Genomic DNA, 20,301 nt, shown 5'->3' with positions numbered 1-20,301 from the left:
TCTCTGTCTGCCCCTGAGCGGTCAGTGCATGTCTTCGCCGGTATCCTGGATATTTTCCCTTCACTGCTTCCTCTGACCGACTCATACTTCAACTTTCATGTCATGTGCCATTTCCGCAGGGAAGCCTTCCTCCCCTGACCTTCTACTTACTGTAATTGTGATCTATTTAATGTCTTATCCCCTTCATTAAGTTTCATGAGGCCATCTCCGCCTTGTTCTGCATTGTAATGCCATGGCTGCTGCATACATACACTCAGTATGAATGTGGAATGTAGATGGGTTTTGGGCTCGGAGGTGCGAGGGGCTTGAATGGTCAGGATCCAGGGCCCTCAGTATAGCATTGGAGGTAGAGGAGGCAGGGTACAGAAGCTGGGCACTGGGCCCACCCTTACACCCTGTTATACTTTTTCTAGCCTTGTGTCCCTCTTGCAAATATATTTTAGTCACCTTGAACTGTTTCTCTATGAACAAGTTCATACACATAAAATAATGAAGTAAAGTCTTTAAAAATTGATTCTCAAATCAAATTACACTTTTAGTAATTTATTTAAAAGAAATGAAGAGCTAATCATTATGTATAATTCAGTAAATTTTTGATAGATGATCATGATTTGCTTACTTTTCAATTTGGAATTGTCTGTGGACACAGTCACAGCGCTACAGATGATTCCAGCAAATCTGCCCCAAAGGGCATGCATTAACACCCACGCATGCCTGAGTCAAGGAATTTCTTGGGTGCCACTGTTGCATATTGGCATTGCTGTGATCGATGGGAAAGGCAGTGTCTGCCTTCAGGGAACTGGTTTTGAATTGAGTTGTGGTGATCCAACTAATTATCATAAACTGGCAGACTTTTAAGATATAAAACAGCAGGAAATCGGCTGGTAAATGTTGTGCATGTAAGGGGAAGTGGGTGTGAGCTGCAGGATAGAGCCCCGGCTGGCCCTCTTTAGCCCACAGAGCCTTACAGCCAGGAGGTTCCAAGAAGATCCCCTGTCTGACCACCTCATTTTTGTTATATACCCCAAAAGGTCAGGTTAATTATAAAAAGGAAGAAAAGAGTAAAGGACACTTGCAAAGACACAAGCAGGCAGAAAGAGCTGCCCCTGAAAGGAGCCGGTTTGCTAAAAGAGAGGCCTGTGTGGTCACAGGTGGGCAGCTGTTGGGGGAGAGCTACCTCTGTTGCTTTGCAAAGGGAGAAGGTTGGCGAAGAGACACACCTGCATAGGCACAGGTGGGCAGGAGGGCAGCTTTTGTACATCTAGGTTTTAGGAATAGAAGGATATGTTCTTTCCCAACTTCCTCCATCTCACATATTTAAGTACTTTCTAGGACTTGAGTTGTAGTAGCCATTATTATTATTATTATTATTATTATTATTATAATTTTTTGGGGGGGGCTTTTCCCTGCTTAACCTTCCCAGTGGCCTCTGACCTCCCTTTTCTGTGTCCTCTTAGTGGGGCTGTGTCCTCCTTAGAATCAGTAGAGGGCTGTCCCAGGCAGCCAAGTGGGGTGTTGGACGTCATTGGCTTAAACTAGACCACGTGCTCCTCCTAGCCCCCATGACTTTCAATCTTTTGCAGGTGACACTGTACATTAGAGCAGTTGGCAGCTGTATGTCTCACAGTATCCCCAGTGGCTCAAGAGTGTATGAATTTCCTGTTGCTACACTAACAAATTACCACAAATGTAGTGGCTTAAAGCAAATTTATTCCCTAACAGTTCTGAGGTTAGAAATGCAAAAATAGTTTCACTGGCTAAAATCAAAGTACAAGCAGGGCTATGCTCCCACAAGATACTTTAGGAGAAAATTCTTTTCTTTGCCTTTCCCAGCTTCTGGAGCTGCATCCCCTGGGTGCTTTGGCTCCTGGACCCTTCCTCTGTCTCCAGAGTCAACAGCGTAGCGTCACACTTGCATCTTCACACTGCTCCCTTATAGTCAAATCTTCCTGTCTCCTCCTTAGAAGGGCACTTGTAGCATGGAAGGCCCATCTCGGTAATACAGAATAATCTCCCATGTTAAAATCCTTCATCACATCTGCAAAGTCCCCTTTGTCATATCAGGTATGTGTCATATCAGTCACAGATTCCAGCCATTAGAACCTGGATATCTTTTTGCGGGCCATTATTTAACCTAAGAATTTTGCTTTCCTGTTTTTCCAGCTTGGTTTTTGAATAGCCTAGCCACTCTCTGAGCTCCTGGTATCTTCTCAATATACTTTCTTTTCACTTCTGTTTTTGTTTATGAAAGCGAAAACCAGTTTTTATTGCTTATACCCAGGAATCCTGCATGGTGAGTCAGCACCAGGTGAAGAACACGAGTACTGTCTCTTTGAATCTTTACATGAACCCTTTAAGGAAGGCACTGTCCCCACTTTACAAATAGGAGGGCTAGAGCCCAGAGAGGCAATTTTGTGAGTATAGTGATGGAGCTAGGATTGAAACCAGCCCGCACGACTCGAGAGCCTGTGCTTCATCACAGTCTCAGGATCCTAACTCAAATCTCTTTGGATTATAGATATTTTCCAAGGCCCTGGTGTTGGATCCTATTATTTGGGCAGAAGAGAGGAGGCCGGGGAGAGGCATTCTAGGCAGGAGGGAGAGTGGGGAGAAAGATGACTCCAAGAGATGTGTTAAAGGAAGCATGGGACAGAAATTGGAGACTCTTTGGAAGTAAAGTGTCAAGAGATGGAGGAACCAATCCCCTCGGGAATGCTTCTGAGGGGCCACAGGAACGTATGTTGCCCTCCTGTGATATCCGTACTCACCTGTGTTGGTAATCCAACCTAAATTACCTCCCTTCTTTCCTCCTCATGGTGTCCTTATAATATGGGCTGGTGAAATACCTAGTGATAATCAGCCCTTTTGCCTGGATGCTAATAAAGAACTCATCTTTTTAATGCTACTGAGTTCTCTCTCGGGATTTATTTGGGCCTGGGTAGAAGTTATTCCCAGCATTCAGGTGGGCTCCTGTGCCTCATGCTAAGCAGAACCCTGGATTCCATCTCTCAGAAGAGAATTTGCCTTTATTTAGGGCCAAGGCAACAACTGAGGCCTAGCTCTTCACCTGGTCATTTCCTGTTACCATTTGAATAGTCGCTGGATTTAGCAAACAAAAATGGAGGATGCCCAGTTAAGTTGGAATTTCAGATAAGCAACAGAGTGTTTTAGTTAGCATGTCAGGGTATTTTCAGCCCTGGAAGTGTAATATACTTGTGAGAAGAGGTTAGACCTGATTGGCAAAGAACCCCAAGGGGTAAAGGAAACTGGTCTTGGGTGACTGGTTTGGGGAGAGACTATTTGGTTGTAATTGTCCAGGGCATCACTCTTCAGTCCTCTTTCCTTCCTTAGGATCCTGTCGCCCTGCCTCCTCTTCTTACCTGCTGACAACTGCAAGAAAAACCATGAGAGGCAGGGCTGAGCCTTGCTATCAGTCAGAAAATAGTGTTTGAACATCCACAGTGTGCTGAACACTATCTATGCGGGGGTGCTCAGAGATTGGTGCTCACTCTTCGATCATTCTCCACTTTGAGGTAGAATAGTAATTAAGCACCCTCTGTGTTCAGAGCTCCCCACCAGGTGCTGTGCTCTTGGTGGCCAAAGAAATAGAAAACACAATTTCTGCTCCTGACATGCGTGCATGTGCCTTTTGGGATGGTGGAGAGCTTAGACTTTTATTAACTCAGAATTGAAGTTACCCTCAGTGGCCTAACTCTGAATTGTGGTTCATTCTCAGTCAGTCTGTCTCCTCTTTCTCTCTCTCTCTCTCTCTCTCTCTCTCTCTCTCTCTCTCTCTCTCTCTCTCTCTCTCTCTCTCTCTCATTATTCAGTATCCTTATTCCCTGATGGGCTTGGGAGTGGTCACAGGGAGTCTGTGGTTTGTAGCCTTGGAAGGAATGGCATCAAGTTCACTGCCTTGTTTGGGGACTGAGCACTGTGATCTTGGTATTTTTAGCAACGATCTGGATTAAAGAACAGTGGAGTTGAGGCGACATCACAGGGCCCTTTTCAGAGTAGGAAAAGGATTGGCTTTGATACCAGAAGAGAACTGACTGTAATTTCTGGTCTTGCCATTTATTAGCAACTTAATATTTTCTGAGCCTCAGGTTCAACTCGTATGCAATGGAGACAATAGTAATATCAGAATATTTCTGAGGATTTAATGCATTGTTTGGAATATATCTGATCATGCCAGCACATAGTAAGCACTCTGCTTGGTCCCACAGTGTTCCTCACATCCTGCACTTTGTAAACACCTCTGTTTGGACACTCTTCATGGTGGATTATAATTACTACTTCTAATAGGCTGAGAGCCAGGGCCTCTTCCTGCCGTTGCCTTTCCCCTCGCCTGCTGCGTGGGACCTGCCCCATAGGAGGGCCAGAGTTTTGCTGAGCTGTATATACTTCGCTGTTTAGGTTTTGCTGGGAGGCAGGTTTTTAAATTTTGGGTCTTTTCTCCTTTTAAATTTTGAGTCATCCCTCCTCCTTATTCCCCTCTCTCCTCCCACTTTCTCTCTCCCATTGGACGCTGGGCACATCCTGACCTGTGGGATCTGTGAGAGCAAGAGTCTGGAAGCACACCGAAAGACACTCACTAGACTCTGAAATATTTGAGGACAGAGTCCTAGAATGTTTCTCGGTGCTCACATGTGGATTTAGAAGACTTCCAACTGTGCTGCCCTGCCCCTTTTACTGGATGTCTCAGGGTTTCTGTGCTATTTCAATTTGATCTATACCTCAAAATACTTTTTACCTTTACCAGTTCAGTTTGAACCATCAAGCAATTATTGAGGCTCTTTGTTCACACCCTGGGCTAGGTGTGAGGGATGTAGAGATGAGGAAGGTAGAACTCTGAGGTGTTTTCTGATTTTGTGGGAGAGACAGATGTGACAACAGAATTTCTCTAAAAAGTGGTAAGGGCCATCACTCTGGAAAGTGGAGAGTGATGGTGGTGGGCACTGAATTTTGTGGGAACAAAGAGCAGGTCCTTTTCCTCAAATAATTTTCCCCTAAGAGTCCCTTTACCTTGGTATCTAACAGGTAGATAAGGTAGTCAAATTGCAATTCTTGTTCTTAAGGAAGAATTGAACACTGGGCATTAGGAAGGAGGTGACGGCCACTGTGCATCAGCTGAAGGCCTAGTTCACATCAGTCTTGCACAGGATGAAAGAAAAAAGAAATCTGGAGGTCATGGGAAAAGGGGACCACAGTTTGTGTGACTCTGGCTGATGTTTGTGGGAGCTTGGAAGATTAGGGTGCAGATGAGTTCAGCAAATGGCTGTACTTGGTGAGAAGAGTGTAGGTGTATCTCCTGGCTGGCCACACAAGGCCCTGGCAACACATACTATTGTTTTGTTTCTTTCTGTCAGATCAGCTTTGATTTTTGTTGTCTTTCCCATATAAGCATTCTTGATTCTTGGACATTTTCTCTGTCCGCAGCTTCTATTTGCTCTCATTTTTCTTATTGTCTTTATCACCAGTTTTTCTTTCACTACTCACTCCCCTCTCTTTTGCCTAACCAGTTTTCCTTCCTTACACTTGTGCCTTGTTGCCTTTTAAGTTTGACTTTCTGCCTCTTCCTCCTTGTTCTGAAATATGCCTTGTTCAACTCAAGAGTGGAGAGGAAATTTTCATTAAAATGACAGAGTGTAAACTCAACATACATAAATCAGTTGCCTCCCTGTACACAGTGAGATGGAAGGGGGAGAGATTAAGAAAATGATCCCATTTGCAATTACATCCCCCCAAATTTAAATACCTAGAAGTAAACTAACAAAGGAGATAAATGATCAATACAAAGAAAGCCATAAGACATTGTTGAAAGAAATAGAGGAAATAGAGAAATAGAAAAATATTCCTGTTCATAGATTGGATGAATCAATATTGTCAAAGTGGTCATTCTACCCAAAGCAATATACAGATTCAACACAATCTTAGGGAAAATATAAATGCAACAGATGTTTTTATGATAGGAAAGAACATCTCATGTATGTTCAGGAACATCTGGTGTCCTGGTAAGTGTCTGGTGTCCTGGGTAAGAGAAATTTGTTTGCTGAGTGGGGCAGATTCTATCCACTGTGTTTGTAAGACAGAGGGAAAGTAAATCCCCCCTGAGCCCCTCAGAGAACTCAGGGTACAGTGCACCTGCCTCTGTTGGCAGAATCAGCGCAACAGGGGCCCCATCTTCCCGGAGTTCTGGTTCTCTGTCACTCTAACTTTCTTTGAAGTTTCTCTCTTTTCTCTTTCCTTTATTTTCTTTCTGTTTCTATCCTCGTTTCTAGTCCTGTTTTCCATGGTTCTTCTTGCTTTCCTTTTCCTTCATTTCCCCTCCCCCCGCTTGTTAGACATTGTATATATTATTCCCCACCCCAATTTCTCTGTCTTTGGCCTTGGAATAGAGTCAGAGGCAAGGCCACCCTAATTCCCTCCTTGTTAGATGCAGGCTGGAAGTTTGGAGAAGACTGGGGAAACTTGCCTCTCTCCTGAGACTATGATAAATAGTAAAGTTTCTCGCTAGTTCTTATTTTGAGGTTGTATTAACATAGAATTACAGAATCTTAAAGTGGAAAGAAAGCTCTATTGGCCATTTTAGTCACCTTTGACCCAATGTCTGAATCTTTTTGCTCCCTGACTAGATGATTCTGTGACCTGAGCTCCAGTCCTTCCATGTTGGGGAACATACTATGCTCAAGCAGCCCATTTTGTTGTTGGCCAGCACCACTTGTTTTCAAGTTATTGCTCATCATGACAGTGTGCTGGATCTATGTAATTTGAACCTATTCCCTCTGTCTGCTTTCTAGAGTCACACAGCACAAACCTTTCGTACAGTTCACTTTCAAGTAATAAAGACAACTTGAGTATCGTCTTCAGTATTTGAAACATTTCAGAGAAGTTCCACCCAAAATAACTACATAAAAAAAATCATTCTGGCCACCCTTTGACTGTATAGAGAACTCAATTTTCTGAATCACTCATTCCCCAATGGAAATTGTCCTGGAGAGGTTTCAAAGGGAGAAAAGGTACTAGCTATAGTAATAAGACTAAAATAAGACAATGTTGCAAAGCCAGTATTATTAATATTTGTGTTAAATGTTTATATCTTTATAGTTTATAGAACACTCTTAATTTTCAATATGTCATTTTGTTTTTCTAGCTATGCTCTGGTATGTATTTATAGCTGTGCTCTGGTATGTCCCCCATTTTGTAGAGGGGTGTGTTGAGGTTCATTGATGCAATGACTTTCCTCAAGGTCCCCCATTCTTCAGTACATGAATCAGGCCTTAAACCCAGTTCTTTTGACTCTTGGTCTTCAAGCTGTGTCTTTCATAAATACCTAAGCATATTTTTCTCTCCAAAGTACCTACAATGTCATGGAATTACACAAAATGGATTATCTACTCAAGGCAAGGTACTTGGTGTATATAATCTAATAGGATTGGTGTGGATTTGTGTGTGTGTGTGTCTAGAAATGGCTGTGAAAGTGGAAAATGGAAGTAAAGAAACCAAATCCAGATCACACGGTGATGTGGGACAATTAGGAAAATACTGTATGTGAACCCGTGAAGTAATTGCCTAGTAATAAATAACAGATTTATTTTTTCGGTAGAAATCCCAAGTTCCACGATAGAGAAGAATGAATTATTTTTTTACTGCAGTGAATCCAGAGAATTTTCCTGAAGGAGATAGGACTTAGGGGAGTCTAAGAAAATGCTGAAATAAAAAATGTGAGGGCCTTGAGACTGGGTTGGAAAGAGGGAGGGAGGCTGGCAAGGGGTGCAACAGAGAACAGCGAACAAGGCTTGGGGACAAGGATAGGGCAGGTGCCTAGACCTGGTGTTGTGCTCGTGATCTGGAACTAGGGTTCCAATTTGATGACAAGTTTTTCTTCTTTGCAAAGTGAAACCCAGATGTGGCTAAATTTAATTCCCCGGGAACCACTGGTGAGTCACCAACCCAGCTCAGGTGCGCCCACACACAGCTGGCATCAGCTCTGTGTGCTTTCTAGGCTGGTTCTCCTCAAGCCAGCGTCCCCCATGGAACAGGGCAAGAGAGTGGTCTGTGGGAGCCTTGACCTCTGTGTCTCCATTTGCAGCATCCTGGCCACGGCGGGAACCCACTTCAACACACATGTGGACTTGAGGACCCTCCGGGCTGTGCGTGTCCTGAGACCCCTGAAGCTCGTGTCAGGGATACCCAGTGAGCTCCAGCTTTTCTCATTTTCTTCTTTGCTAATAGCTTCACTCCCGTCTTCTCAACTGGACACAGCATTTGAGAAAATATGGGATAAGCCACACCGATTCCTTTGGGAGGAAGTGCTGATAGTAATAAATACTGGGGTGTCGCAAACTGACATAACATTTCATTTTATAGTTTCCCAGCTTTCTTTTTTTGCTTTAGATTTAACAATGAAAGATATTTATAGAAAACTTGAAAAGTAAAGAAAACAACACTTTCTCCTATCACTTAGATATAACTTTTATTTATATTTTAATATCTTTTTTCATTTATTGTTTCTCTGCATTTTAACAATGATGGGGATCATTGTATTGAGTCCTGACATAGCATTTGATTTTCCTAACATTTAAAGTTCTTCAAAAATAGGATTTTAAAATCTGTATTATAGTATGTCTCCTATGTGTCAGGACTTACAAAGCCATTTCTATTTTGCTGGGCATTTAGGTTTTTCCCAGCTAGGGAAAGTGCTATGATAATAAACACCTCTAATTGAAGTCTTATTTAAATCTCGGATTATTTTCATAGACTAGAATTCTGCAAGTACAATTTCTGGGTGACAGGATATGGTATTTTCTGAATGGTAGGTGTACTGGAGGCTGGGTCTGAGATGGAGTGTGAGGAAGACCAACTTGTCCTTGATCTCCAGCTCCTGGAGCTAAGTAGGGATGGGCCTGATTCCCTTTTGGAGAGCAGCACATACTCTATAAGCAGAATCTAGAAGAGGACATGGGGGAACCACATGGGAAGAGCAGTACACCTCTAAATTAGCAGGGAGGAGAGGGGAAATGATCCCTAGGGAAGGCCTATTGGCATCCTTTGGCCTGAATTGTCCTGTAACCCCTTAACAAAATGTCTTTGTTATCTCAGGACCAACAGTTCTTCTGTCCCCAAAGACTTGCCCTTTCCTTCCTAGGAGGTGGGAAATGGAGCCTGATTTATCAGATGGTGCAATCTCTTCCCTTCCTTCTAGGCCTGCAGATTGTGCTGAAGTCCATCATGAAGGCCATGGTGCCTCTCCTGCAGATTGGCCTCCTCCTCTTCTTTGCCATTCTGATGTTTGCTATCATTGGCCTGGAGTTCTACAGTGGGAAGTTGCACCGAGCTTGCTTCATGAACAATTCAGGTATGCGGACTACTCTGTCTTCTGCTTCTTGCCATCCTCTCTCCCCAGGTCATTGGGGTAATTTCAGGGCATTTGGAGACTGGTTGGAAAAGTACATCCTACTCATACCCTAGAATTGGAATCAGAAACTTCCTAATCAGCAACCTTTTTAGGCACAACCAGCCAAGGTGAGATCCCCCCTGGGCACTGATACAGCAAAGCAAATAAGCTCTTAGGTTTGCAGTCAGAGGATTTCAAACAGGTCTGTCTATTGGACATAAGGCTATCAGCTCTCATGTCTGAAGAAATATTTTTATACAGTGGCCTTTTTGACCCACGTGCTGAGACCCTTGATCCAGCGTTGTTGGGAGCCCTGCCAATCTGTGGAGACATGGTCACTCTGCCATATCTCACGACCTCTCTCCTCTTACTGTGACCCAGACATAGGGTGGGAAATCTGAGCAGGGCTTGACAGGGGCTTGGGCGATTAACGGGGTACACAGACCTCCAGCTCTTGTTTCTTTGCATCTTATTTGCTCTTTTCAAGTTGGGTAGCATGCCCTAGGAGGGAAGGAGCTGGGAAGAGGTTGATAAAACCCAGTTAGGTACCATGTTGTTTTGTGAAAATAATTTTCAAAGGGCACCTTTCACCTGGGATTTTTATTTTTGTCTTTTATTCAAGACCAGAAATTTAGGTCAGAGAACAAGGAGTTAGGACCCACTGAAGAGACTATAGTTTATAATTATCCCCAAGAAACCCAAAAGAACTGAGTTTATCCTGGAGTCTAGAGTTAGGAAAATCAGTACAATTATACTTTACCTCATGCCTTTCTCTCTCTAGTCCTGTAAATTCTGTGGTCCTCAGTCTTGAGGTACTCAGGTGAGATGGAATATATATCCTGCAGAAAGTGGGGGGCCATGTGGATGAGAGGCTCCATTTCAGAGAAGATTAGGAAACATTGGGTTGAACATTTGGTATGTGAGCTATGAGGTACAGAAGGGCCAGAGAGAAGAGAAAGGAGGCAGAGACACAGAGAACACACTTTCTGTGGGAAGTAGAACTTTGTGCCTATGGTTACCTGGGTCATCTCCAGCTCATGCTAACCACTGTGTGTTTCTCTTCACCTTCCAAATCTGTCTGCAGGTATTCTGGAAGGATTTGACCCCCCTCACCCATGTGGCGTGCAGGGCTGCCCAGCTGGTTATGAGTGCAGGGACTGGATCGGCCCCAATGACGGGATCACCCAGTTTGATAACATCCTCTTTGCTGTGCTGACCGTCTTCCAGTGCATCACCATGGAAGGGTGGACCACCGTGCTGTACAATGTGAGTGGGGCTGGCAAGGGGCAGGAGCGGGAGGGTGGAAGCCTGGGTCAGGCTTTTGGCAACGTTTGGGCTGATCAGTGTGGTGAAAGGGAGTTCTAGGGGTTGTGGGGCCTCAACCATGGAAAGAAGAGTTCACATCTCTCCAATGTCTGGCCTCTTCCTAAGTGGAAATGCACAGCTCCTAACGTAGAAAATAGAATCCCATATTGACTGGGTAAGCCAAGCTAGTTCAATCAAGTTGGTAGCGACAGAGTGTGTTCTGCTGCAAGTTCGGCATGGTGATGTGGACTATATAAGAGGTATAGGCTTCTTGCCTGCTGCTCCCTTCAAAGAGGTATTACCTAAGCTCGGGGGAGAGCTTACAGTAGTTCTCAGCCCCCGTTGCACACTAGAATCAGCTGGGGTCTTTAAATTTTACACCACCTGAGCTCTACTCCAGAAACATTAAGTAGGAATAGCTGGGGGCAAACTCTGTCATTGATTTTATTTTTTTAGAGCTTCCTAGCTGATTCTGATACGTGGCCACTGTCTGGAACCAGTCGATCAGGGTGAGGGAAGCCCATGGACTTCTGGAAGTGTGAAGATGTTTCCTTAGAGTTATACAGAGATATAAATGATGGGAAGATTAATAAATCTTGAGAGAAAAAAGAACTACCACATGACACACACAGATGATACATGCCGTATTGAAAGACTCACCGGGTGGATTTTTGTTTGAAATTGAGATTCTCCAGCCCTTCTTCCAGAGAGTGTGCTTTTGGATAGCTTTGAGTAGTTGGTGAACTGTGCTTTGCACAAAGGGCTCTGGTGTCTCACACTCTCCGGCTTATGTGGAAGGTTCCTGGTTGGTGCATGAGATGGGGCTGCCTGTCAGGGAGGTTAAGGGGGTCCCTGCATGGAGACAGGGGCTAAACGGTGTTACCACTGAGGTCTTTTCTGCTTCCTGGAGTCTGACTTTAATAAGTTTGGAAAGACATGGTGCTGAGTCCATGCTCTAAATTGAGCGGAGTGGGGAGGGGTAGGCTGGAGCCCAGGGGCGCCTAAATAGGCAGAGCAGCGTGGGTGGGTTACTCCATGGATGGGTATTTACTCAGGTCTATCCATACAAGTCCATCCCGTCACATGCATTCAGTCAGTCCACCCCAAGGCAGATACCTATGGAAAGATCATCCCTCTTACTTGCCTTTACCCTTACTTAATCTCTTTTTCCTTTTAACCTGACTCTACTGTATAAAATGTACTGGGTAGGACACAGGCTGCCTTATACAAAGCTCCCTTTCAAGGGAGCTCTGAATATAATCTACTGGAGGGAAAGGGAATGCTCTGTCTTAGGAGAGACTCAACCAGACCATCACACCCAAGAGCAGGGATTTGTGTAAGTCCTGTCCATGTAGGTATTTGGTAAATGGCCACTAACCTACTTCCACTCCCATTCAGGTTGAACAAGGCAGGACTGAGCTTTGCAGAAAAGGACAGGTGTTCTGCCACAGCTCAAGAACCAGCTTATACCCAGCAAGCCCAGTGAGCGACTGACCTAGAAAAACCTGGAGAACACTCTGGGATTCTCATCAGTTGTGGGGACTAGCAGGGAGGCAGGATGGATGAAGGCAGTGGCTCCTCATTTGAGGTGAGAAGGATATCTCAAGGCCATGTCACTCAGTGTGCCAGACACCTCTGAAAATTACAGCATTGACCCCACCATGGCGGGTGTCATCTGTGGGTCTTGGAAGTGATGCACTTCAATTGTATGTGTAGACTCGCCTAAGTGATGTGATAAATGCATTGAAAGTCTGAAAGGCAAGTGTTGTATTTGAGGATACAGGCGTGATTCGTTGGTCCTCCTAAGTCCAGGCGCATGTGGCACGGGGACAAGCTGGAGCACTGCTGAAGAATCACCCACCACTTGTATTAGCTCCTCTCTCCATTCAATCAACCATTTTTTTGACATATATTAAATGAGCGTGTACTATATGCCAGGCACTATGCTGGGCACTAGGGAAAAGGGGAGAACAGAAGTACCATGATCCCTGCTCTCCTGGTACTGTCTTCAAATCCCCATCTCTCTTTGATTACCTATCAATGTAGGCATGAGGGTTCCACAAAGAACAGTGGTCTCATGCTGCACTCTAGGTTTGCTCCACTGGGGAAGCAGGAGAAAGAGGTCAAGCCGCAGATCCTCTGAGGCCTTTCATGATTTGAGCTTTCAGGGCCACAGACTCACAGTCTCCTGACTCCAGTCCATCTATCCCTAAACTTCAGCAGAAACTGAAGGCTTCCGGCTGTCCCTCTGGTTGGATCCAGGTTCAAGGGAATTAGCTGGGTTGTAGGGTTGGTTTCCCAAAGGTGACAGGCTGCTCATGGGGCAGAATGAACTAAATGTTCACTCTGAAATGACATCCCTTTCCAAGGCATTGCACTTTGGGCATTGGGCATTGGGCATTGGACTGAGCGTGGAGCCAGGAATCTCCAGGCAGAGGTGATGTCAGTGAGGTAGGTTATTACACCTTGATTCAGAAGTAGTTGAATGAAAAAGAAACCCAGGGAACAAGGACAAAGCCTGGCTCCCAGGAAAAGAAAAAGCCAGCAAAATTTGGGCTTGAATTGAGTGGAAACTGGGGTGTGAGGCATGACCCAGGCAGAGCTGTTGTAAGAGCAAACATCCCCCCTGCAAGCTAGTGGTCTGCTGCTGAAGGTGCAAGTTCAGAGCAGTGACCTCTTCATGCTGCTGGGCTTTGGGCTTGTAGTACATGATGCAGTCACTCATATAAGCTTTTCATTCCCCTAATCAGTCATATAGCTGGAAGGCAAGGGGTCAAGGAGATGGATGAAAATAATAATTAAAATAGTATAGTTTGGTTGGCCTCCCATCCCACTCCATGTGCTTATGCCCATTGAAATGAGAGATGTCTGGAAACCTTTTTTTTTCTTAATTTTTATTTATTTTTGTATAGAAGAATTGAGGTATAGGCTAGAGGTGTGGGGGGGTGAGAGGATTCACCAGAAGCAGAGTGGGGAGCAGAACAGGCAGACTGAAATACACTGCTGAGGGGAGCAGCAGGTGAGAGAGGAGAGGTCTCACCATCTGTGGGTTAGCTCCCTGGCAGGGATTGAACTCAGGTTATAGAGGTGATGACACTGAACCTTAACCCCAAGGCCACCAGGAAGGCTCCTGCTGTCTGGAATCTTGACTGAAACATTGTAGATTCCCATATCCCTTGTCAACAATACCTGAGTCATTTTCATTTTTTCTTTTTATTTTAACTCAGGACTTTGTCATGGACAAAATTTTATGCATATATTAGAACTCATTGCACACTATGGAATTAACCATGAACAGCTAGTAAACTTAGTGTTATAAATACATGTGTGCATCTGCGTATTTCTGCATACAGAAAATGACTCACCGTGCCACTGTCACCTAACTACCAGTAAGATGCAAATATGGCGGCCTTGATTTCCCTTCTGCCACTCATTCTGGAAAGGCCCAGTCATTCAGCCGCTACATTTCCTCACACAAAGCATAAGGAAAAGAGTTCTGTTTCCTAGTCCAATGCCTCTTTAATTCATTGGTGGCAACAGATATGTATGATTTTGGGGCATAAGTTACACCCAAACCAGTGGGAGAACCTTGAGGCATGTATAGCACATGGAAACTCTCATGCATGCAAACTCAGTTTAACCATTTAATACACAACTTAACTCTTCCTTGTGTTATTATCCCACCCCTGCTGCACAGACTCTTCCTAAATGCCCCTGAGACAACTTTATTTGCATGTGGTTTTTCTCATGATAGTGAATAATATTGTAAAGTGGGGGGAAGGGGCCCCAAGGTCTGGGTAAGCTCGATTTAGTATCCACCCAAGCCTCAGCTCTGCTCACCAAGCTCCCGCTGGCTCCTGGGTGTCCCTCCCTCTTATGGTAGAATAGAAGCAAAGTCTTGACTGCTGCTTCCTGTTTTGACCGTCTTTCCTAAGATCTCTTCAACTTTCAAGCTTTCCACTGTACCTACTAATTTAATTCATTTTGTTTCTCCTAACCTCCCAGTCCTGCTCCAGTGTACACACCTCTCCTGTGTACACTCTTCACTCTCCAGTGTTGCTTTGATCCTGTGTTAACTCACAGCCTTCCTCACCCAGGCTGGATGTGACTCTGAGAACTGCTTTCTCTTGTATCTGGCTTATTTCTCTTCCATCATTCTGGTTTTATATTAACTGGACTCACATACAGATTGCAGAAGTCCCCAGTTTCTGTCTGCTGGTACTCAACTCTCTGCTCTTAAAGTAGAGTACTTTTCACCTGTATTTCTGTCACTCGAGCTGTTTCTCTCTGCTCTGGGTGTTGTGAACTTATACAAATATGAAAGTTTCCTGTAGGTGTGCTGTTTCTTTTTGCAGGTATGCCTGCTGTGTGTGGTATGGCTGCCCAGGATGCTCTGTGTTACTGTAGTGGGAGAGATTTTTCTGGACTTTACTGGCTTTTGGCAGCAAGAGGCAACTTGTAGTCTGGATGCCTTTTGAGGAAGGGTGGATTGGAAGAGGGTTAGACACAGTGAGTATAGATCATCGTTTTGAGCTGTCTTTGAAAGAGAAACAGAGAAAATGGAGCAGGTGGAAGAAATACCATTCATCTGCCCATGAGAAGTATCCATTTGAGATGAAAACCATGGGGGTCTCCCTGGTGGTGCAAGGGGTTAAGTCTCAGCTCTATGAGGCTGTCACCAGCCATCGCAGCATGAGTTTGATCTCCGGGTAAGGAGGTGACCCACATGGCACAGCAGACCTCTCCTGTCTTGCCCACTGCTCCCCCTCAGCAGTGTCAGTAGATCCACTTGTTCTGCTTCCCACTCATGTCAAGTGAATCCTCTCACCTCTCCACACCTTTGGCCTGTACCCCAGCTCTTGTATGCATAAATAAATAAAATAAACCTTTAAAAAAAAACATGGCTGGGCCTGCCCTGGTGGCGCAGCAGTTGAGAGCTGAGCTGCAAAGTTGCCCACAGCCTCTGCAGTGCCGGTTCGATCCCCGACCTCTGGCAAGGGTACCACATGGTGCAACAGACCTCTCCTGCCATGCCCGCTGCTCCCCTCAGCAGTGTATTTTGTCAGTCTGCCTGTTCTGTTCCCCGCTCTGGCTCTGGTGAATTCTCTCACCCTCCTGCGCTTCTGACTGTACCCAGTGCTTGAATGAATGAATGAATGAATGAATGAATGAATGAATAAATAAATAAATAAATAGAACCATGGCTGATGAAGAAGAGGGAGGACAGTTGGTGGGGTGACTCCCTTGAGCAGGTGAGGAACAGGCCTGAGGAGCACAGTTGGAGGCTTGGCTCTGCACTCCATGGTTCATCCATCGTTTCAAGAGGGAGGCTGAAGAAACTGGCTCGTGGGTAGACATGATGACAGAAGCTTGTAGAAATTCTCTTCTTACTGCTTCTATTTTCTCAATGAAATAGGAAGAAAGGTCATTAGCAGAGAGTGGGAGGAGGAAAATGTTGAAAGTTTGAGCAGAATCGTTGTTAGGCGAATAGTTTATTAATAGAATGAGGGGGTGAGTGGAGTGGGCAGCTTTCAGGATTCACTTGGGGTTAGAGGTGATGAGGTTAAAGTGAGATCGGGGAATGAGGTGTGTTTTCCTCCAGTCACATTCACTGCTGCTGAGGTTCAGGCAGGGTGTAGGTGTAGAGCTGGCTTTTACCAGAACATTATTTTGAGAGAGGGTCAAGACAGTGGAATCTGAAAGGAAGGTGGTGGGGGAGACACTGTGCAAAGGGAGTAGAATAAATGGATTCTAGGCTCTTTTTGAAATGCTACTCTCGAATCTGTGGGACAAATTCAGTCTGTGGACTAAGTGGAGAAACCCATCTCATTGCATACAGGAAGTAGGAAGTTAGTTTTGAAACCAAATGTTCTGATTCTAATTTAGTGCTGACTACCCCAGCAAAGGGAGAATGGATGTGAGTGTGTGTGTCTGAGTTATGGGAATGTGATTGTGTGTGAGTGAATAAAAGTATATGTGTGTGTGAGTGAAAGTGTGTGTGTGTGTGTGTCTGAGTGAGCATTATGAGTATGAATGTGTGTGTGAATGTCTAAGCAGGTGAGTGAAAGTGTATGTATGTGCATGAGTGTGTGTGTGTGAGTGTAAAAGTATGAGTGAATGAGGGAAAGTGTGTGTGTGTCTATGTGTGAATGAGTATGTGTGAGTAAAGTGTGTGTGTGTTTTTGAATATGTGTGAGTACGTGAATGAGTGAATGAGTATGTGAGTGTGAGAGTGTGAGTGAGCAAGGGAAAGTCGGAGTATGTGTGTGTGTGTATGTGTATCTGTGAAGAGTGTGCCCACGTGTGTGGAAGGTGCACACGTCCCCTGGGCCCTTTAAGCCTTCACTGGTGAGCATGTGGCCCGGCCTCAGCCCAATTCAGAACACTGACTTAGTGAACATTTGGGGATTGAAACCCACCAGGGCCGCCCACCTTCCTCACTAGCATTGTACTCTGCAATCTTATTTTCTTCCTTGGAGTGTCTGTCTAACTCTTTTTTTAAACACATTTTCTTTCGCAGCTTCTGCTGCTGCCTTTGGCAGCCTGTTTCCCATGTTAATTACTTGTCCTCTCTCTCAACTCAGCGCCTCCGTGTGCCCTGCCTGCTGGACCCAGGACGCAGGTTCTGCAAGGTCAGCTGCAGCTCCATGTGGGAAGAAACTGTGGCTTCCTTTTTTTTCCCTCCTTACTCTCAGAAATTACCACCCCTTGCTGCTCCACCCTGAAATTATTCCTACTCTTTCATAGCCATCTTGGGTTCTTAATTATTTGTCAAATCAGAGATGCCATCGTGTTTGGGGTTTATTCCAAGTATGCTAAGTTTGCCTCCTGATCAGTGTCTGAATTTAATACCCTGCACCGGAGTCAGTATCTAGATCTTTTGCTGAACAGAGCAATTAGTCTGTCTCTGATTTCCCTTTTTTCTTTAATACACAGTTTAATTTCTGGTCCATGGCCAGAGGCCTCAGGTATCTGCGTGCCACACAACCTTAGACTGTGAGCTCTTTGTTCTGAGGCAACCCCAGGTCTTAGGACTAAGAGACAGAAATTGATGCTTTGGTGACTCAATGGCTCATTCCATGGAGTCACTCTGGAGCCCAAATCCTTCCAGAATATCAGCCAGGCAGAGATCGGCAGTGCCAGTCTCTGGCACACTGGACAAGCCACAAGGCCTTTATTCATTTCCTCCTAATTTATCATTCTCTAGCAAAGATGGATGGAGACTTTCTTTCCGAGAGTAGTTTATCTTGCCATCAGATTTCTGGGCCCCACTCTGATCTAACCACTCAGCCACCCCAAGGGGAGAAGGAAGGAATCTTCATTTCCAGCAAGCTCCCTCTTGATCTAGAGTGTGTGCTGACATTTGAGAAGCTCTGCTCCCCAATACCGTAATTGCTAGGCCTGGAAAGGTGAGGTGTGGCATGGAGTGGGAGAACACTGAAGTAAAAGACACACCCTGCCTTCAGTCTGTCTCCCCCGCCAGATGCCTTTACGTGAAATCGTGCTTTATACCATGTTTGTCTAACAGTGATTGACACAGTGGGCGCTCAAGAACGACTTAACTTATGACGTGAGTCTGGAAGGAACTATTGATTGGTCGTGTGATGGGGCGACATGTGTTCAGCTAACACGAGGCAGACTAAATGGTGGGACATAGCTAAGCAGATCTTTGGCAGGACTGAGCAGCAAGTGGTTTGTTGACAGAGAGCTTCTGGAATGCTTAGACCCTGGGCCCATTTCAATGAGGCGCAGAGAAACCCAATGGGAGTCTGTGATTCCGAATTGCAGCCTATTGGAGGGGCTGGTGGACAGGACGTCAGCGCTACCTACAAGAGATCCATCTTTTGTAAAAGAGGCATCATTTGCCTCCTGGGTGCTTAGGTGCTATTTTTACTTTCTTTCAGGGAATGCTCAGAAATGGACTAAATAGCTCAGGCAGTTGGGGTTGCTGACTTCCCCTTGAGGACCCTCTCCTTGGCCCTTCCCATGTCATGTCTATTAAAAACTATATGCATAGATTTATATAGCAGTGCTGTCCTTAAGTCTTATATTTTGCAGTCTGATCTCAGCTTTTCTCAGTGTTGACATTCCCACTGTTTTTGTTTATTTTTTTGCTGTCAGTGTACACACATGTCCTCAATGACTGCTCAGTGTCCTCCCTTAGGTGGGAAGTGCTGCACAAGAGGCTCCTGAACCGCTACTCTCCGCCTCCTTCCCCCTCCCCCACTGTCTACCCACAGAAGGAAACAAAGGATTTCTCTCCATGGAAAGGCAGGGTAGTGGAGCTGGTCACAAGAAATAGCTTGTATATGACTGGTGAGCTCGTTTTGGGTTTATCATGCATATGAATGCAGCTGATATTCTGGGAAATCACAACACTTAAAATAAAGAAGCCACAGTGAAGAGACCAGCTCAGAGGACCTGAGATGCCTTTTGATTTTTATCCTCACCAACTTCTCCTACTTTCCTCTTCTTGAAAAGCAGTAGCACACCGCTGGGCCCAGTGCCCCAGGGAGCAGGCAGGTCTCTGCAGCCTGTGATGGTGGGGGAGGGTCAAGACCCCATAACCACTGCCTTTCCGTCCTGATAAGATCTGCTAGAAATTTAATAGCATCATTTCAAGGGGGAAAACTATTCCATTCTGCATGCTACATATTTAAATATTCTGACTTCCAAAGCCTTTAACTGTGAAGCAAGGGTATATCTTAGAATCAAAGAAGTAGAAAATTATGGAAGAAAAAGTAATTAAAGAAGTCACACATAATCAGTGTGTTATAGACCAAATTTTCACACTTGGGGATCACCCGTGGTCACACTGGCTGAATTCTTTTCTTTGCAGACCTTGGAATAAAATTCCTGTTCTCTTCTCTGTGTTCATTTGATTTCTGCGTTACGTGTGCTATTGATTAGAAAGCTTATATTTCTGTGTTAGTCTTTTTTAAAAATCTAGGCCTGAGTTTGTTTGCTCACAGACGGTGATATAAGTGAGCGCACAATTACTTTTGTGTATGATTCAGGATTTCCTCCATACTGTGAAATGAAAGCAAAATACAGAAATAAACTGGATGCCAAAGCTGATTCAGGACTGCGACAGTCATCTGTAACCCTGTTTCAGATTCTTACCTTCCTAAAAACAGCCTCATTTGGGGAATGATTCTCTATTCAATAATGCATTTTCTTCTAAATATATTTATGTTAAATAGGTAAAAATTATTTTTACCCAAAGGTGTCCATTTTTTGGTAAGTTTTGGGCATGATGTTCTTGTTTTTTAAATCAGATATTTTTGATTTACCATTTATTTTTAGAACCCTAGTTTCGAAGTCAGCTTCATTCACCACCACTGAGGTCTAGTGCTCTCTCTCCATACGTTGACCCCTCTGCCTTTCTTTTTCCTTTCCCTCTTATAACCACCATCTTTTTCACAGATTCTTTTTTTTTTTTAAAAAAGAAAAAGAGCTGGGGTACACGCCAGAGGTGTGAGGGGTGAGGGGATTCACCAGAGACAGAGCGGGGAACAGAACAGGCAGATTGACTGAAATACACTGCTGAGGGGAGCAGCGGGCGAGTCTGGAGAGTCTGCTGCGTCATGTGGGTTGCT

At 44.7% G+C, this 20,301-nt stretch overlaps 1 protein-coding gene across 5 annotated transcripts in view; it reads left to right on the top strand.

Annotated features, from left to right (window-relative positions):
- Nucleotides 1-20,301, top strand: part of CACNA1E (calcium voltage-gated channel subunit alpha1 E) — a 464,826-nt gene that overhangs the window by 251,154 nt on the left and 193,371 nt on the right. For all 5 annotated transcript variants that reach the window (XM_054693427.1, XM_054693426.1, XM_037506339.2 and 2 more), the window contains exons 5-7: nt 8,093-8,196; nt 9,206-9,358; nt 10,482-10,663. In XM_054693427.1, the coding sequence (XP_054549402.1) occupies nt 8,093-8,196; nt 9,206-9,358; nt 10,482-10,663 (439 nt within the window). The remainder of the gene's footprint in view (nt 1-8,092; nt 8,197-9,205; nt 9,359-10,481; nt 10,664-20,301) is intronic.

This window comes from Talpa occidentalis, unplaced genomic scaffold (genome assembly GCF_014898055.3).
Source record: "Talpa occidentalis isolate TD23 unplaced genomic scaffold, MPIMG_talOcc4v2.1 talOcc4.12, whole genome shotgun sequence".
In the NCBI taxonomy this organism is placed as follows: domain Eukaryota; kingdom Metazoa; phylum Chordata; class Mammalia; order Eulipotyphla; family Talpidae; genus Talpa; species Talpa occidentalis.
The sequence above is the reverse complement of the archived record's forward strand: the minus strand, read 5'-3'. Positions and strand labels throughout refer to the sequence as shown.